Raw genomic sequence first — 19,785 nt, forward strand, 5'->3', positions numbered from 1 at the left:
AATGGCGTTTCCCCATTACACGTAGTGCATATGAAGCAAACTGAAACAAAAAACCTGTCATAAAAGCGTTTCCCCATTGCACGTAGTGCATATGAAGCAAACTGAAACAAAAAACCTGCCATAATGGCGTTTCCCCATTGCACGTAGTGCATATGAAGCAAACTGAAACAAAAAACCTGTCATAACGGCGTTTCCCCATTGCACGTAGTGCATATGAAGCAAACTGAAACAAAAAACCTGCCATAACGGCGTTTCCCCATTGCACGTAGTGCATATGAAGCAAACTGAAACAAAAAACCTGCCATAACGGCGTTTCCCTTATTGCACGTAGGGCATATGAAGCAAACTGATTAGAAAAAACCGCCATAATGGTGTTTCCCCATTGCACGTAGTGCAATTGAAGCAAACTGAAACAAAAACCTGCCATAATAGCGTTTCCCTTATTGCACGTAGGGCATATGAAGCAAACTGATTAAAAAAACCTGTCATAATGGCGTTTCCCCATTACACGTAGTGCATATGAAGCAAACTGATTAGAAAAACCTGCCATAATGGTGTTTCCCCATTGCACGTAGGGCATATGAAGTAAACTGAAACAAAAACCTGCCATAATGGCGTTTCCCCATTGCACGTAGTGCATATGAAGCAAACTGAAACAAAAAACCTGCCATAATAGCGTTTCCCTTATTGCACGTAGGGCATATGAAGCAAACTGAAACAAAAAACCTGCCATAACGGCGTTTCCCCATTGCACGTAGTGCATATGAAGCAAACTGAAACAAAAAACCTGCCATAACGGCGTTTCCCTTATTGCACGTAGGGCATATGAAGCAAACTGATTAGAAAAACCTGCCATAATGGTGTTTCCCCATTGCACGTAGTGCAATTGAAGCAAACTGAAACAAAAACCTGCCATAATAGCGTTTCCCTTATTGCACGTAGGGCATATGAAGCAAACTGATTAAAAAAACCTGTCATAATGGCGTTTCCCCATTACACGTAGTGCATATGAAGCAAACTGATTAGAAAAACCTGCCATAATGGTGTTTCCCCATTGCACGTAGGGCATATGAAGTAAACTGAAACAAAAACCTGCCATAATGGCGTTTCCCCATTACACGTAGTGCATATGAAGCAAACAAATGCAAACAAATAGCATAACGGCGTTTCTCCATTGCACGTAGTGCATATGAAGCAAACTGATTAAAAAAAACCTGCCATAACGGCGTAAACTTATCCTCCACAGTTAGGACCAAAAAAAGGAAATAGTCGGTCTCTGGTCAGCGCGTGGCGTCGATTTTAATCATGCGTGTCAAACTTTTTCCCCTTCAAATTTATTTACCACGGAAGCTACAACAGCGCCCTCTATTGCCGCACCTCCTCAAATTTGTGTACCAAGGAGCACCAAGGAATGGGGAAAATGCGTGAAGGCAAATAATGGAGAGCACCAAGGCAAATTATGGAGGACACCAATGTGTATGAGGACACAAAGAGCATAATAGTACCCACCATGTTTGTACAATTCAAGCTTGAAAAAAAAGCAAAACAAAAACAAAAAACCGCGTCGCCGCATCAACTCCGCAACAAAAACTATTTCAAGACAAAAAAAGAGTTGTTTTTTTTTTCTTTCAATTAAAAGTGACGAGTGAGTGGTTGATGATCATTTTCTTAAAAGTTAGATTTCAAGTAATTAACCATAAATCCTGTTTAAATATTGTGGTAGTAACGTTTTGATAGTATCGCTTTAACGTACCTGACAAAACGTCGAAATGGAGGCATTTAAATCACGTTATTAAAATGTTTTTTATTATATCATGATATTTCCTCCATACATCATGTTTAAAACTTTTGGTACAAACATCGCCTTAGCATACCTGATAAAACGAAATTATAAGCACAAATACATGTAAAACGCGAAATTCGTATAATGGCAATGGCGAAACAAGAGATAAACTTCTGGGGGCACGACCGTGGGGATGCACTTTTTTTCAGGGGAGCACTGAAGGCACCGTGATACATATGTTTGTATCATGCCCGCCCGCCGTAATATAATATTAAGGCGACACTAATAGAACAACACGGATTTTGTAGCTCTGTCTCGCATGCCTTCTCGTAACCATAACTCCCTCACTACTCCCAACAGTGTACCGTATGTAATACGTTCTGTATGAAATCCATTACTGTTGCTGTACTCTGATCGACATTTTATCTAAGTTAATTTTATTTCACCACACATGATTTACCACGGTAAGATATGTTTACGACGTCATAAAACTGCACAATTCAAACCACATTAACACATTAATCGTTATTTTATGGTATGTCCTGTGTGGACAAGGTGTCAAGACGTGTGAACTTTATTACGACTGACCGCGCCGCAAATTGCCTTGCGGATTTCAACAAGTCATAGGGTTTCCCCAACATGTATAATCCTCCGGTATAAACTGATTATGTAAACGATTAAGGTTTGTGTAAATTTTCAGGTATTACCAGGACGCTATTTGCTTTTCGAGGTTGCTTTGAAGTGTGTCTAGTCGACGTGTTTGAGATTTTCATGTAATTTACATGTTTCTTACGACAACGGTCTAGGCCCAAAATGTTAATGCTATGGAAACATTGAGGGTCTTGTTAATATTTGCGGAACAAAACCACAACGGAGAGGCAAAATGGTGCAAAAACACCCGATTTAACGGTAATCGATGTTTAGCATTTTATTCCTCCATACCCTGCTCTATGGTTTAGCAAAGTATTACTTGGCTTGCTTTATGGGGATGTTTTATTGTGGATGGTTTGCTGTCAAAAGGTGAACGCTATCTTTTCTTTATTGTGTATCATATATAAATAAAGTTACGCAACAGAACAGGTGTGACACATTTTGTATCATTGACCGTGTGTCAGGTCAGTGTGTCAACGGCTTGTAGGGAACCCGGGCATTTCCTTTCTCTAAGATTAGAGTAGGAAAAAACACAGTCGCCAAATCACTCCCCACTCTGTGATCGTAAGCTAAGAGCCAATCACAACTCGCCAAGTGACTGCAAGTGGTACACTCTGTGAGTTCTTATTGGTCAAAGGTTTGGTCAGACAGATGTGGGTTACACTATAAGAGTGCTGAGCGAGCCTTGTCTTAGACATCTCCTTTCTGACTCGCTATCAACCCAGTTGACTTTGTTGACGTCCAGCCTCTTTCACCGCGCCGAAGGTAAGTTGTGATTGATAATGTGTTTGTACAATCCTAAATTCTACGGATGCTGCATGCTCCTTCGTCTATTTTTAAAAATATATGATTATGTTAACCTAATCTTTACAAAATAGTTACATAAATTCAATTAAGCACAAGAAATTATTTATCGTCAGTCATGGAAACTATTACGATCTCTGCATGTCTTAATGAATGCCATATAACATTTGATTGGACCTTGGCTAAGATATAACCAGATTGAACAAAGTATTACTTCCCAAAAAACTTGTTTATTCATTACATGCAATATGTCAGGCAAATTTAAATTCCTGATGTAACCAGGTCGGGTTCTCGTACGTATTTTTACCCGACAGGTTCCCTATTCCGTCCTAAATTTTGTGAACTTCTTGCATGTCATAATCATGTCAAGAACAACAGTGTGAGTCAATAAAACTATACACTTTTAAAATTGGCCATAGTTTTATTCTGTAGCAATAAAGATACAATATTTTCATATGTACTTTTAGAGTTAACTTCCTGATTTTTTTGGTGACATTTTCACTGGATTAGTTTTCATGCATGACTGCACACCAGACATTTAAAGGGGTCGGGTGAAATCTGACTTTCGCCAACTGGTCAGGGCTTGATAAGTAAGAAACAATTTAAAAGAACACAACCATTGTCTAACAAAGAGACAAAACAGGAGCTTTTAAACTTCGTGTTTATTTAAAACATTTAAATTAAATTAAGAGGGCAATTAAATTCCACGTCGTCTTAGTCCTCAACATGGCCACCATCTCGTTCAATGCACATAGCTGGGCTCGGCGCATCATTCCTGCAACAGCACGGCGAATCACCTCCCTGTCTTGTCTGAGAATGTCAATTTCACGAGTTATCTTTTCCTGGTGGTCTTCCAGATTTGCCTACTGAAACTCTTGCAAGCAAGATCCACAAATCTGAACTGATTATGCATTCCATGACCAGAACCAAGATAGTGGTTGTGTCTCATTCTTATCCAGCCCTGACAAGTTGGCGCAAGTCAAATTTCTCCCGACCCCTTTAATTGTCTCCTGTGCAGTCATGCATAAAAACTAATCCAGTGAAAATGTCACCAAAAGAAGCAGGAAGAGTTACTCTAAAAGTACATATGAAAATATCTTCTCTATATTACTACAGAAATAAAAACTATGGACAATTTTAAAAGTGTATAGTTTTTTTTTGACTCACACTGTATTGTTGACCATTGGTTAACCATAGTTCGACTAAAGTTAGCTAGCCCGAACTCTGTCTAGTCGACGGTTGACTACACTAGTCGACTATTTATAACCAACCTACTGGGGCTGGTTGCATCGCTGGTAACCAATAGCCGCGCGCATTCATAACGTACAGCAGGGAGCCAGAATACAGAAGTTTTGCGATGACATTTTGACAAGCGTTTGACTAGAGACGTTTGCACGTTGTTATTAGTGCGCAGGCGTAAGGTACGTCACAAATCAACCACTAGTCGACTAATGGTCCTTGCCCGAACTTGGCCCGTGTACGTTGTGATAATAGAGCTATTTTTGCCAAGCCCCTAGCTCTTGCAGCCAAATCACCTTTTTTTAAAGAATAATTGCTGCCCTTAAACTATGCTAAAAGGTCTAGCGAGTTTTACATTCCGACACCGCGCTTTGTTTATGGTGGATAGCCAGCATTCCAGGCATATCGATATAGTTTTGCTGTAGGGCCAAGCTGCGAATTAACATTGATAACTCTGCCTTGAGTTATCATCACCCTGGTTCTGCTCTTGCTTTGCGGCGAGACCAGCATTTCCAGCGAGCGCATCACACTCCCCTTTTTTTAAATTTTGGGTGCGGCTCCCCGTTAGCAACGATACGATTGTTTTCCCGGCATTGCCGGCATTGCAACTTTTCTGCATTATTTTCTGCATTTCTGTTGCTTTCATCGATTTTAACACCGAGCACCGAAAGAAGGCATGAACGTAGTTCAGCCCAATTAATCTTTGGATAGACAGCGCATCACAATTGCCTTTGACTGTCGTTCATTTAGATTGTCGTTCATTTAACCGTCGTTCTTATATCCTATCATTCTTTTGTAAATATATATATATACGTGAAATAATTTGTACATAATCATTGCCTCATATTTTTGAATCTATGCAATAATTGTGCTGTAAATACAATATTTTGAGACACTGAGACAACCAGACAATTTTGCTCCACCCAAATTTTATTTATTTAGTGGAACCTCGGTAGTGTGGAGTGTGACCAATTTAACTAATTTTATTTCGCTCTCCCCGGTTACACTGATATTTTTAAAATACGTTTTGAAAAATTTGTGTTATCTCTTAGACAAAAATTGTACTTTGTGCCTAGACAAATTAAATTATTTCGTTTTAAAAGTAATTATTATAGTAATGTATTTCGATAACCAAACAAAAATGTTTTGGAGGTATACCATTGAGGTATTTTTTTTTTCGTGCGATATACACGTCTGTTGCCCATTTCCAAGTTATGTTCTCATAATGCAGAAGGAGAACATTTTTCTTATTTGTTCTGGCAGGAAATATATTAAGGGCTTTTTTATCTTCAATAAGAACATGTTTATTTTCTTAGCTTGGTCGATGTTTTGTGAGTCTCTAGTCCACCTTCACTTTCAAAGGGGGAAACTTCGTGGTCCAGTCAGGAACTTGCTTGCAGTTTCTAAGGCAGACGATTATAGCTGCATCCCACTAGTACGACCCCAAACATTTTGTCAGCCGTGATAATTACAAAATGTACCACAAAAGATGACTTGCATGAAAGTGCTTCCTATTTTGTATGGTTTGTATTTAAATGAATGCGTTTCTAGCGAGGCAAAGTAAAGAGTTCACCTTCTCCCATCGCTCCTGAAGACAGTCACCTCTCCTGAAGACGGTTAGAGCATACTGACCGGAACGTCGAGTTTATACCTCTGGTTCTTTTCAGAACCATTCTCATAGTTGAGAAATTATTCGCACATGGTGTTTCCGCAAACCTTTAATTATTCTCCCACCGCATTTTCATTTCCTCCCGGGGTGGTGAAAGTGTGAGGATCATCATAACTCGATTCACCCGAATACGTTTATGATGGCACTGCAACCTTTTGCAATTTTCTACTTTGAGATTTCTCTTTCACTTTTACACAGCCGAACCATTTACAATCATCATGCCTTGTGACTTGAGCGGCAAGTGGGTGTATGCCAGTGGCGAGGGTATGGGTGCCCTGTTTGACAAACTAAACATCCCAGCTGACAAGCGTCCTTCAGACCCCTCCTCTACCGTAGAGATTACACAGAGTGGAGACAACTTCTGCATCACGACAACCACCCCGGATGGAAAGAGTCGCGAGGCAAAATTTACCATCGGTAGGCTCATGTTTCACCTGTATTGCAATTAGCCCATGCGCGGTTCTACGGGGGGGGGGGGGGGGGCTAGGGGGGCTGTAGCCCCCCAAAAATTTTGTCTAGCCCCCCAAAAAATAAATTCCGTAAAAAAAAATTGCATTAGCATAAAGAAGGATTGTGATGTACATGCGAACGGTCTCCCCCTAAAGAAGAAATAGCCGTGAAAAGGGTGCATTAGTTAATATAGTGTGAATGAATTTTGGATTTTATAGGCGCTCCCCATTGAAAATATGGCATGAACCCAAGGGCGGATCCAGGGGAGGGGGAGGGGGCCAAAGGAGGCCATGGCTCCCCCAAAAACAAACGAAACCAATTTTTTTTTTTATGTAACATCGCAATAAAGGCAGGCAATGAGTACACCTCAGTCTTTTCCTCCAAAAAACATTGGTTAAAGTGGTCAGAAATTGCCTCAGATCGCACCACAGAACATCTAGAATCCGAAATTTTTTCGGGGCCCTTAAGCGGGCCCCGAACCCCACGCCGTATTTTTTTGACCCACTTTTTTGGGGGGACCAAAAGTTTTTTTGTGTTCTGGATCCGCCCTTGCATGAACCCCCCCCCCCCCCCTCCCCACCTATTGATTTTCGGAGGCCTAAGTGTCTGGAAAAAATAACCGGTCAACATTTCAGCACGCCTACCTGAAAAAAATTCTGGATCCACCGTGCTAGCCCCCCAAAAATATTGGTTCTAGAACCGCGCCTGAATTAGCCGTCTTGAATCATTATACCTTCTAAACGTGCATCATGGTCTGTCCATTTGAAATTGACTTGGTAATTGTTACGCTTTAAAATAAGGGCGTGGGCAATGATTTTATCACTGTCACTGACGATCAAAATCTATGAAATTCATTTCCATCTCACAAGACCCCAGCATTACAATATAAGTAGGCCTACTTATGTTTTTTTTTTTATTTATTGGTCCAAAAGTTTTTCTTTCACTACGAATCAGGTCTTTTTAAAGTTTTTAAAGTAGCATTTGTGGTAAAGATGGGAATAAGGGTAATTTTTTGCATTACTATTTTTGTTTATTAACTACAGGTGTTGAGTTTGTGGATGAGGAGATCAAGGTTTTGCGAGGGAAGGAGATCAAAGCCACGCCCTGCTGGGAGGCGGAAAAGTTGGTTCTGAAAGGATCAGGAGGCAATGGCTCTGTGTCACGTGAACTCCTTGGAGGTCAACTTGTCCTGACCTTTGACGTCATGGGAATCAAGGCAACACGTGTCTTCAACAAGGCCTAAGCGCCGAATTGAATTCAGCATCAACCTTGTTCTGGTTTCCTGGTTGATAATTCGGATTTAATGTATTGGTTGTTAACTTATTAAAAAAAAATTAAGATAATTGTAAAAAATACAAGAATCAAATGACAAAATGTTTGTAGAAAAACACCAAAATTTAGATCCTTTGCTTTAGTGCAATAACATATCAATGACAGATACAATGAATCTGGACCATCGGCTTCAATGAATAAAACAACATGCATTTTGCACCATCGTCTAAAAGGTTTACAGATGTGTTGTGATGTGTTTATGAACATAGTATTTGAGGATTCTAAAGTGCCTCATTGCCCAACTATACAACTGCCATTTTTTTCTTCTCCATTTTAGGCCATTCCCAGTTCTACTTAATATTAACTGTAATACCGGGGTTTCTCTCCACTTATTCAGCTGACATGATATCCGTTGAAGAGGATAAACTGTTGCTTGTCTGGTTCACGTTGTCAATGAAAGCATTTGATATTTTATGGTGGTCTTCGCTTTACCCCAAAAACGTTCTGGTAATAATTTCAGTCGACGTTCCTTTCCATTTTAAGCCCAGTCTTATTGAAATTAAGTGGCAACGTGGACTCTTCATGATTCCCTTGATTTAAGAAAACAGAGGGCGCTGTTAAATTTTGACAAAATTCTTCGCCTTGAAATTCTGAAATTTGGTTTGTCCACTTTTGGACCGCCTGTGTACAAGAAAATAAAAAAATCCAAATTTAATCCTCCATAAGCCGAGACTACAGTAGAAACGGTAGACGATAATTATATTCCTTTAAAAGGTTTGTTCTGGGAAAAATAATGGTTTTGTTACATTTCTTTGAAAAGAATCAGTTACATTTTAGTCAAGATCGGGGAACCACCTGTTTGATTAATTGAAACAAGCGGGAAGGGGCGTCTGACTGAAGGGGCGCTGTTCAAACATTTACAATGTATATAAGCCCATTTTAATCTTCGCGATTGTACTATTAAATTTACGTGAACTCAGGCGCGGTTCTAGAGCCTATATTTTGGGGCAGGCGAGGTTCAGCGGGAGCGGGGGAGGGTTTTGGCCCCCAAACTGTTGTTCAGCACTCCCCGTTTAAAATACGAGCCCCCCCCCCCCGCTTCCCTGCAAAAATGTCTGGATCCACCCCTGCTAGCCCCCTATAAGCTCTAGAACAGCGCCTGTTTTGGGGGCTAGCATGGTGGATCCAGACCTTTTGCAGGGAGCTGCAGGGAGGCGTGCTTAAATGTAGACCAGTTGTTTTTTTCCGGACACTTAGGCCTCCGAAAATCAATAGTGAGGTGGTGGTGGTAGTGGTACGTGCGTGTGTGTGTGTGTGTGGGGGGGGGGGGGGTTCCGTTATTGGGTGGGGGGGGGGGGCTAGACAAAATTGAAGATGTGGCAAGGAGAATGGGGCGGGGCTAAATCCCCTTAGTGCAACCCCCCCCCTTCCCGTATAACCGCGCCTGCGTGAACTTAGAGGTTTAAGCTCAATGTGCCTCTCGTGCCTCTCTTAGTAAAAGAGACACATTCAAGTCACTTTGAATTGGAGAGGATAAATGAAGAAAACACATTCCAACAATTGATCATGATATTATGTCATAAAAAATTGTAACAAATTGACGGGAACCGTGGGAAAAAAAACATTGCAACAATTAAAACTAAAGTATATTACCGCTATAAAATCCAATCGTCACTGCAGACCCTGACATGCCCAATTAAAGTCATAACCATGAGCTCGAAATAGAAGAAAAACAAGTCACAGTCATAATCACAAAATGTTAACCTAAAACGTTTTTTGATGTCACTGAGTTATTGACAAACGAATTGCAAGAAGGAACTTACGGTGTGTTCAACAGGTTCGCCCTTTAGTAAAGGAAGTCGTATTCAACAGGACGAGGGTGGCACTGCAATAGCTGTGAACTAAAGGCACCCAGCGCTGCTGTTACTGTTTTCAAGCGGATGACTGGTTCAAAATATGGAGCGTATTTCTATGGATCCTAGCACAAAGCACCCACTAGAGCATCACAATACAAATTCCTACCATTCACTGTCCATGGCTATAACTGACCTTAGACGTTTTGAAGTCTGGAAATGATTATTTTCTGGACTGTGACTTCCTTAAAGCTTTGAGAAATTTGGTTTGTTTGGGTTGAGTGTCAAAATAATATCTAGCGTAATAAATTGTGTTGTTCCATGAATTTTTTTTGGCGGGAGAGGATGGAACTGCTTTAGCTTCTTAAAAACTTCCCAACGGGTAACCTTTTGGCTGAAATACAGTACTTTGTTAAGATTTCGTTGCGAGGACAGTCACTCTCCCAAGCCCAATTTTCCCTGATAATTTACTTAGTCTCCCCATCAGAACTGTAAATGTAATTACACTCAACCAAAAAAGAAAGTCCCCACCTTCCAATACTGTTTTAACTCAACAACCACTGAGCACCTCTCGCTCAAGTAACGACTCATCAGTACAGAAATTCCTTATCATTACAGCCATACTCTTTCTTATGCCCAAAAACAGTGATAATTTGTACGAATTTATACAATTTAGGACAAATGATACCGAAAACAGTTGCATTTTTGTATACGTGCAAGTTGTGGTTCACACTAACCTCGCACGTATACAAAAGTGCAATTGTTTTTTCGGGGTACCATTTGTCATCAATTGCATAATTTGCATAAACAAAGAGAATGGCTGGATGATACTCTGATTATGCAATGTTTACGTAAATATTCATTATTGTGCTTGGAAATGGAAAGTACATGTTTGGTGATAATTATTGTTAAAGAGTTATGAGAGGAAAATGTGTATCAGTTGATGAAGAATACTCAGTCTGCGCAACAATTGATGTTATTGTGACGAAAGATGACAAGCTATTGTACATTTCAAAATGTTCAATAAATTGTGCAATATAGCGCAGTATTAAAAAGACGGATGTTGTTGAGTTATAAGCCTTAAGAGGGTAAGAATAGTTAGGGACTTGCTGATGAAAGTGGGAGTTGAACTTGAAATAGGTAACGAATATTTACAATGTCACCGAGCATGCGCAGTTGTAGAATCAAAGCTAGTGTTAGTTGTAAAAAATGGCAAATAGTGATTTGGGAACATGAAAAAAGGGGCATATATATTTGAACTTGACCCGGGGGGGGGGGGTGGGTGGGTCGAATGAGGAGGGGCCATTACGCAATGTAGGGAAGTAACATGACCTAGGGCTTCTAGGGCTTCTAGGGCTTCTAGGGCTTCTAGGGCTTCTAGGGCTTCTAGGGCTTCTAGGGCTTCTAGGGCTTCTAGGGCTTCTAGGGCTTCTAGGGCTTCTAGGGCTTCTAGGGCTTCTAGGGCTTCTAGGGCTTCTAGGGCTTCTAGGGCTTCTAGGGCTTCTAGGGCTTCTAGGGCTTCTAGGGCTTCTAGGGCTTCTAGGGCTTCTAGGGCTTCTAGGGCTTCTAGGGCTTCTAGGGCTTCTAGGGCTTCTAGGGCTTCTAGGGCTTCTAAGGGTTAGGGTTAGGGTTAGGGTTAGGGTTAGGGGTTAGGGTTAGGGTTAGGGGTTAGGGTTAGGGTTAGGGTTAGGGGTTAGGGTTAGGGTTAGGGTTAGGGTTAGGGTTAGGGTTAGGGGTTAGGGTTAGGTTAGGGTTAGGGTTAGGGTTAGGGTTAGGGTTAGGGTTAGGGGTTAGGGTTAGGGTTAGGGTTAGGGTTAGAGTTAAGGGATCTTCTGTAGGCCGACCTCGGAGTATAAGGTCGGTGACCCCTGAGGTCAAATGTCATGACCCCCCGCAACTGTTGGTGGGGTCACAAGGTTATGCTCCCTAGGGTCAAAGGTCACGGGGTCAAAGGTTACTGCACAAAGTATAGGAAAAAAACTTTGAGAGGTCATAACCTTTGACCCCTGGGGAGCATAACATTGTGACTAAGTCAAAATCTTTCGGGGGAGGTCATGACCTCTGACCCCAAAGGTCAAGGTCATAGGTCATAGGGGCCAGGAGTTATGGCCAAAAGTTGTCTATTTCCGACACCCCAAAATAAAGAAAAACATAAGAAATTCTAAAATGGTCTGAAACGTGTAAAAAACATATAAGTCAATATGGGTCAAATATAAGGGAATGGGTTAGTACTTAGTCGTTTTTTCAAGTGTGTGTATGCGTTAACGCATAGGGCAAGGGCTTGTGCACAAACCCTATGGCAATTCGACTTTGTACACATATCAATGGAAGTACTTGATGCACGCCAGTATTTGGGATGTATTAGAGCATTAGGGACGAGTTGGCACCCTGGTCCCGAGTTATTCGTTTTGGGCGGTCTGCAGGACCGTACCTAGGCACGGATACCCAGTTTTTGACCCTATTTGACCCTATGATAGTGTTATTGGACCGTGAAAAGACTACCCTAACCCCTTTAACCCTGATTCGACCGTATTGACCCTATTCGAGACGGTTTAACATTATTTCGGGCGATTTTACCCTACATCACAGTGTATAACCCTACCCCTATAGCTAATCCCTCTATTTCCGACACCCTAGCCCTACCCCTTTGTAATATCCGTCTATTTGCGACAGCTAGCCCCATCCCCATGCCAAATCCCTCTATTTCCTACACCCTAGCCCTACCCCTATGTAATATCCGTCTATTTCCGACAGCTAGCCCTATACCTATGCCAAATCCCTCTATTTCCGACATCCTAGCCCTAACTCTATGGAATATCCGTCTATTTCCGACACCCAAAATAAAGAAAAACATAAGAAATTCAAAAATATCAGGAAAAACATCAGATATTCAAAAATATCAGGAAAAACATAAGAAATTCATAAAACAAAGAAAAACTAACCCAAACCCTAATAACAAAGAAAAACATAAGAACCCTAAGAACAAAGAAAAACATTAGAAATAGGGTTTGATGTAGGTTTAGGGATAAGGTTTAGGTTAGGGTTAGGGTTAGGGGTTAGGGGTTAGGGTTAGGGTTAGGGTTAGGGTTAGGGTTAGGGTTAGGGTTAGAGTTAAGGGTTAGGGTTAGGGTTAGGGTTAGGGTTAGGGGTTAGGGTTAGGGTTAGGGTTAGGGTTAGGGTTAGGGGTTAGGTTAGGGTTAGGGTTAGGGTTAGGGTTAGGGTTAGGGTTAGGGTTAGGGGTTAGGGTTAGGGTTAGGGTTAGGGTTAGAGTTAAGGGATCTTCTGTAGGCCGACCTCGGAGTATAAGGTCGGTGACCCCTGAGGTCAAATGTCATGACCCCCCGCAACTGTTGGTGGGGTCACAAGGTTATGCTCCCTAGTGGTCAAAGGTCACGGGGTCAAAGGTTACTGCACAAAGTATAGGAAAAAAACTTTGAGAGGTCATAACCTTTGACCCCTGGGGAGCATAACATTGTGACTAAGTCAAAATCTTTCGGGGGAGGTCATGACCTCTGACCCCAAAGGTCAAGGTCATAGGTCATAGGGGCCAGGAGTTATGGCCAAAAGTTGTCTATTTCCGACACCCCAAAATAAAGAAAAACATAAGAAATTCTAAAATGGTCTGAAACGTGTAAAAAACATATAAGTCAATATGGGTCAAATATAAGGGAATGGGTTAGTACTTAGTCGTTTTTTCAAGTGTGTGTATGCGTTAACGCATAGGGCAAGGGCTTGTGCACAAACCCTATGGCAATTCGACTTTGTACACATATCAATGGAAGTACTTGATGCACGCCAGTATTTGGGATGTATTAGAGCATTAGGGACGAGTTGGCACCCTGGTCCCGAGTTATTCGTTTTGGGCGGTCTGCAGGACCGTACCTAGGCACGGATACCCAGTTTTTGACCCTATTTGACCCTATGATAGTGTTATTGGACCGTGAAAAGACTACCCTAACCCCTTTAACCCTGATTCGACCGTATTGACCCTATTCGAGACGGTTTAACATTATTTCGGGCGATTTTACCCTACATCACAGTGTATAACCCTACCCCTATAGCTAATCCCTCTATTTCCGACACCCTAGCCCTACCCCTTTGTAATATCCGTCTATTTGCGACAGCTAGCCCCATCCCCATGCCAAATCCCTCTATTTCCGACACCCTAGCCCTACCCCTATGTAATATCCGTCTATTTCCGACAGCTAGCCCTATACCTATGCCAAATCCCTCTATTTCCGACATCCTAGCCCTAACTCTATGGAATATCCGTCTATTTCCGACACCCAAAATAAAGAAAAACATAAGAAATTCAAAAATATCAGGAAAAACATCAGATATTCAAAAATATCAGGAAAAACATAAGAAATTCATAAAACAAAGAAAAACTAACCCAAACCCTAATAACAAAGAAAAACATAAGAACCCTAAGAACAAAGAAAAACATTAGAAATAGGGTTTGATGTAGGTTTAGGGATAAGGTTTAGGTTAGGGTTAGGGTTAGGGGTTAGGGGTTAGGGTTAGGGTTAGGGTTAGGGTTAGGGTTAGGGTTAGGGTTAGGGTTAGGGTTAGGGTTAGGGTTAGGGTTAGGGTTAGGGTTAGAGTTAAGGGTTAGGGTTAGGGTTAGGGTTAGGGTTAGGGGTTAGGGTTAGGGTTAGGGTTAGGGTTAGGGTTAGGGGTTAGGTTAGGGTTAGGGTTAGGGTTAGGGTTAGGGTTAGGGTTAGGGTTAGGGTTAGGGTTAGGGTTAGGGTTAGAGTTAAGGGATCTTCTGTAGGCCGACCTCGGAGTATAAGGTCGGTGACCCCTGAGGTCAAATGTCATGACCCCCCGCAACTGTTGGTGGGGTCACAAGGTTATGCTCCCTAGTGGTCAAAGGTCACGGGGTCAAAGGTTACTGCACAAAGTATAGGAAAAAAACTTTGAGAGGTCATAACCTTTGACCCCTGGGGAGCATAACATTGTGACTAAGTCAAAATCTTTCGGGGGAGGTCATGACCTCTGACCCCAAAGGTCAAGGTCATAGGTCATAGGGGCCAGGAGTTATGGCCAAAAGTTGTCTATTTCCGACACCCCAAAATAAAGAAAAACATAAGAAATTCTAAAATGGTCTGAAACGTGTAAAAAACATATAAGTCAATATGGGTCAAATATAAGGGAATGGGTTAGTACTTAGTCGTTTTTTCAAGTGTGTGTATGCGTTAACGCATAGGGCAAGGGCTTGTGCACAAACCCTATGGCAATTCGACTTTGTACACATATCAATGGAAGTACTTGATGCACGCCAGTATTTGGGATGTATTAGAGCATTAGGGACGAGTTGGCACCCTGGTCCCGAGTTATTCGTTTTGGGCGGTCTGCAGGACCGTACCTAGGCACGGATACCCAGTTTTTGACCCTATTTGACCCTATGATAGTGTTATTGGACCGTGAAAAGACTACCCTAACCCCTTTAACCCTGATTCGACCGTATTGACCCTATTCGAGACGGTTTAACATTATTTCGGGCGATTTTACCCTACATCACAGTGTATAACCCTACCCCTATAGCTAATCCCTCTATTTCCGACACCCTAGCCCTACCCCTTTGTAATATCCGTCTATTTGCGACAGCTAGCCCCATCCCCATGCCAAATCCCTCTATTTCCGACACCCTAGCCCTACCCCTATGTAATATCCGTCTATTTCCGACAGCTAGCCCTATACCTATGCCAAATCCCTCTATTTCCGACATCCTAGCCCTAACTCTATGGAATATCCGTCTATTTCCGACACCCAAAATAAAGAAAAACATAAGAAATTCAAAAATATCAGGAAAAACATCAGATATTCAAAAATATCAGGAAAAACATAAGAAATTCATAAAACAAAGAAAAACTAACCCAAACCCTAATAACAAAGAAAAACATAAGAACCCTAAGAACAAAGAAAAACATTAGAAATAGGGTTTGATGTAGGTTTAGGGATAAGGTTTAGGTTAGGGTTAGGGTTAGGGGTTAGGGGTTAGGGTTAGGGTTAGGGTTAGGGTTAGGGTTAGGGTTAGGGTTAGAGTTAAGGGTTAGGGTTAGGGTTAGGGTTAGGGTTAGGGGTTAGGGTTAGGGTTAGGGTTAGGGTTAGGGTTAGGGTTAGGGTTAGGGTTAGGGTTAGGGTTAGGGTTAGGGTTAGGGTTAGGGTTAGAGTTAAGGGATCTTCTGTAGGCCGACCTCGGAGTATAAGGTCGGTGACCCCTGAGGTCAAATGTCATGACCCCCCGCAACTGTTGGTGGGGTCACAAGGTTATGCTCCCTAGTGGTCAAAGGTCACGGGGTCAAAGGTTACTGCACAAAGTATAGGAAAAAAACTTTGAGAGGTCATAACCTTTGACCCCTGGGGAGCATAACATTGTGACTAAGTCAAAATCTTTCGGGGGAGGTCATGACCTCTGACCCCAAAGGTCAAGGTCATAGGTCATAGGGGCCAGGAGTTATGGCCAAAAGTTGTCTATTTCCGACACCCCAAAATAAAGAAAAACATAAGAAATTCTAAAATGGTCTGAAACGTGTAAAAAACATATAAGTCAATATGGGTCAAATATAAGGGAATGGGTTAGTACTTAGTCGTTTTTTCAAGTGTGTGTATGCGTTAACGCATAGGGCAAGGGCTTGTGCACAAACCCTATGGCAATTCGACTTTGTACACATATCAATGGAAGTACTTGATGCACGCCAGTATTTGGGATGTATTAGAGCATTAGGGACGAGTTGGCACCCTGGTCCCGAGTTATTCGTTTTGGGCGGTCTGCAGGACCGTACCTAGGCACGGATACCCAGTTTTTGACCCTATTTGACCCTATGATAGTGTTATTGGACCGTGAAAAGACTACCCTAACCCCTTTAACCCTGATTCGACCGTATTGACCCTATTCGAGACGGTTTAACATTATTTCGGGCGATTTTACCCTACATCACAGTGTATAACCCTACCCCTATAGCTAATCCCTCTATTTCCGACACCCTAGCCCTACCCCTTTGTAATATCCGTCTATTTGCGACAGCTAGCCCCATCCCCATGCCAAATCCCTCTATTTCCTACACCCTAGCCCTACCCCTATGTAATATCCGTCTATTTCCGACAGCTAGCCCTATACCTATGCCAAATCCCTCTATTTCCGACATCCTAGCCCTAACTCTATGGAATATCCGTCTATTTCCGACACCCAAAATAAAGAAAAACATAAGAAATTCAAAAATATCAGGAAAAACATCAGATATTCAAAAATATCAGGAAAAACATAAGAAATTCATAAAACAAAGAAAAACTAACCCAAACCCTAATAACAAAGAAAAACATAAGAACCCTAAGAACAAAGAAAAACATTAGAAATAGGGTTTGATGTAGGTTTAGGGATAAGGTTTAGGTTAGGGTTAGGGTTAGGGGTTAGGGGTTAGGGTTAGGGTTAGGGTTAGGGTTAGGGTTAGGGTTAGGGTTAGAGTTAAGGGTTAGGGTTAGGGTTAGGGTTAGGGTTAGGGGTTAGGGTTAGGGTTAGGGTTAGGGTTAGGGTTAGGGGTTAGGTTAGGGTTAGGGTTAGGGTTAGGGTTAGGGTTAGGGTTAGGGTTAGGGGTTAGGGTTAGGGTTAGGGTTAGGGTTAGAGTTAAGGGATCTTCTGTAGGCCGACCTCGGAGTATAAGGTCGGTGACCCCTGAGGTCAAATGTCATGACCCCCCGCAACTGTTGGTGGGGTCACAAGGTTATGCTCCCTAGTGGTCAAAGGTCACGGGGTCAAAGGTTACTGCACAAAGTATAGGAAAAAAACTTTGAGAGGTCATAACCTTTGACCCCTGGGGAGCATAACATTGTGACTAAGTCAAAATCTTTCGGGGGAGGTCATGACCTCTGACCCCAAAGGTCAAGGTCATAGGTCATAGGGGCCAGGAGTTATGGCCAAAAGTTGTCTATTTCCGACACCCCAAAATAAAGAAAAACATAAGAAATTCTAAAATGGTCTGAAACGTGTAAAAAACATATAAGTCAATATGGGTCAAATATAAGGGAATGGGTTAGTACTTAGTCGTTTTTTCAAGTGTGTGTATGCGTTAACGCATAGGGCAAGGGCTTGTGCACAAACCCTATGGCAATTCGACTTTGTACACATATCAATGGAAGTACTTGATGCACGCCAGTATTTGGGATGTATTAGAGCATTAGGGACGAGTTGGCACCCTGGTCCCGAGTTATTCGTTTTGGGCGGTCTGCAGGACCGTACCTAGGCACGGATACCCAGTTTTTGACCCTATTTGACCCTATGATAGTGTTATTGGACCGTGAAAAGACTACCCTAACCCCTTTAACCCTGATTCGACCGTATTGACCCTATTCGAGACGGTTTAACATTATTTCGGGCGATTTTACCCTACATCACAGTGTATAACCCTACCCCTATAGCTAATCCCTCTATTTCCGACACCCTAGCCCTACCCCTTTGTAATATCCGTCTATTTGCGACAGCTAGCCCCATCCCCATGCCAAATCCCTCTATTTCCGACACCCTAGCCCTACCCCTATGTAATATCCGTCTATTTCCGACAGCTAGCCCTATACCTATGCCAAATCCCTCTATTTCCGACATCCTAGCCCTAACTCTATGGAATATCCGTCTATTTCCGACACCCAAAATAAAGAAAAACATAAGAAATTCAAAAATATCAGGAAAAACATCAGATATTCAAAAATATCAGGAAAAACATAAGAAATTCATAAAACAAAGAAAAACTAACCCAAACCCTAATAACAAAGAAAAACATAAGAACCCTAAGAACAAAGAAAAACATTAGAAATAGGGTTTGATGTAGGTTTAGGGATAAGGTTTAGGTTAGGGTTAGGGTTAGGGGTTAGGGGTTAGGGTTAGGGTTAGGGTTAGGGTTAGGGTTAGGGTTAGGGTTAGGGTTAGGGTTAGGGTTAGGGTTAGGGTTAGGGTTAGGGTTAGAGTTAAGGGTTAGGGTTAGGGTTAGGGTTAGGGTTAGGGGTTAGGGTTAGGGTTAGGGTTAGGGTTAGGGTTAGGGTTAGGGTTAGGGTTAGGGTTAGGGTTAGGGTTAGGGTTAGGGGTTAGGGTTAGGGTTAGGGTTAGGGTTAGGGTTAGGGTTAGGGTTAGGGTTAGGGTTAGGGTTAGGGTTAGGGGTTAGGGTTAGGGGTTAGGGTTAGGTTAGGGTTAGGGTTAGGGTTAGGGTTAGGGTTAGGGTTAGGGTTAGGGTTAGGGTTAGGGTTAGGGTTAGGGTTAGGGTTAGGGGTTAGGGTTAGGGTTAGGGTTAGGGTTAGGGTTAGGGTTAGGGTTAGGGTTAGGGTTAGGGTTAGGGGTTAGGGTTAGGGTTAGGGTTAGGGGTTAGGGTTAGGGTTAGGGTTAGGGTTAGGGTTAGGGTTAGGGTTAGGGTTAGGGTTAGGGTTAGGGTTAGGGTTAGGGTTAGGGTTAGGGTTAGGGTTAGGGTTAGGGTTAGGGTTAGGGTTAGGGTTAGGGTTAGGGTTAGGGGTTAGGGTTAGGGTTAGGGTTAGGGTTAGGGTTAGGGTTAGGGTTAGGGTTAGGGTTAGGGTTAGGGTTAGGGTTAGGGTTAGGGTTAGGGTTAGGGTTAGGGTTAGGGTTAGGGTTAGGGTTAGGGTTAGGGTTAGGGTTAGGGTTAGGGTTAGGGTTAGGGTTAGGGTTAGGGTTAGGGTTAGGGTTAGGGTTAGGGTTAGGGTTAGGGTTAGGGTTAGGGTTAGGGTTAGGGTTAGGGTTAGGGTTAGGGTTAGGGTTAGGGTTAGGGTTAGGGTTAGGGTTAGGGTTAGGGTTAGGGTTAGGGTTAGGGTTAGGGTTAGGGTTAGGGTTAGGGTTAGGGTTAGGGTTAGGGTTAGGGTTAGGGTTAGGGTTAGGGTTAGGGTTAGGGTTAGGGTTAGGGTTAGGGTTAGGGTTAGGGTTAGGGTTAGGGTTAGGGTTAGGGTTAGGGTTAGGGTTAGGGTTAGGGTTAGGGTTAGGGTTAGGGTTAGGGTTAGGGTTAGGGTTAGGGTTAGGGTTAGGGTTAGGGTTAGGGTTAGGGTTAGGGTTAGGGTTAGGGTTAGGGTTA

General features: G+C 42.4%; 1 protein-coding gene across 1 annotated transcript; it reads left to right on the plus strand.

Annotated features, from left to right (window-relative positions):
- Positions 1–3,090: 3,090 nt before the first annotated feature.
- LOC119732604 (fatty acid-binding protein 2, liver-like) lies at positions 3,091–8,339 on the plus strand. The gene is made up of 3 exons (XM_038206180.1): positions 3,091–3,199; positions 6,345–6,563; positions 7,640–8,339. Exons 2-3 carry the CDS (start codon positions 6,365–6,367, stop codon positions 7,837–7,839), a joined length of 399 nt encoding a protein of 132 aa, XP_038062108.1. The 5' UTR covers positions 3,091–3,199; positions 6,345–6,364; the 3' UTR covers positions 7,840–8,339.
- The last annotated feature ends 11,446 nt before the right edge of the window (positions 8,340–19,785 follow it).

This window comes from Patiria miniata, unplaced genomic scaffold (assembly GCF_015706575.1).
Source record: "Patiria miniata isolate m_02_andy unplaced genomic scaffold, ASM1570657v1 HiC_scaffold_24, whole genome shotgun sequence".
Classification (NCBI taxonomy): Eukaryota; Metazoa; Echinodermata; class Asteroidea; order Valvatida; family Asterinidae; genus Patiria; species Patiria miniata.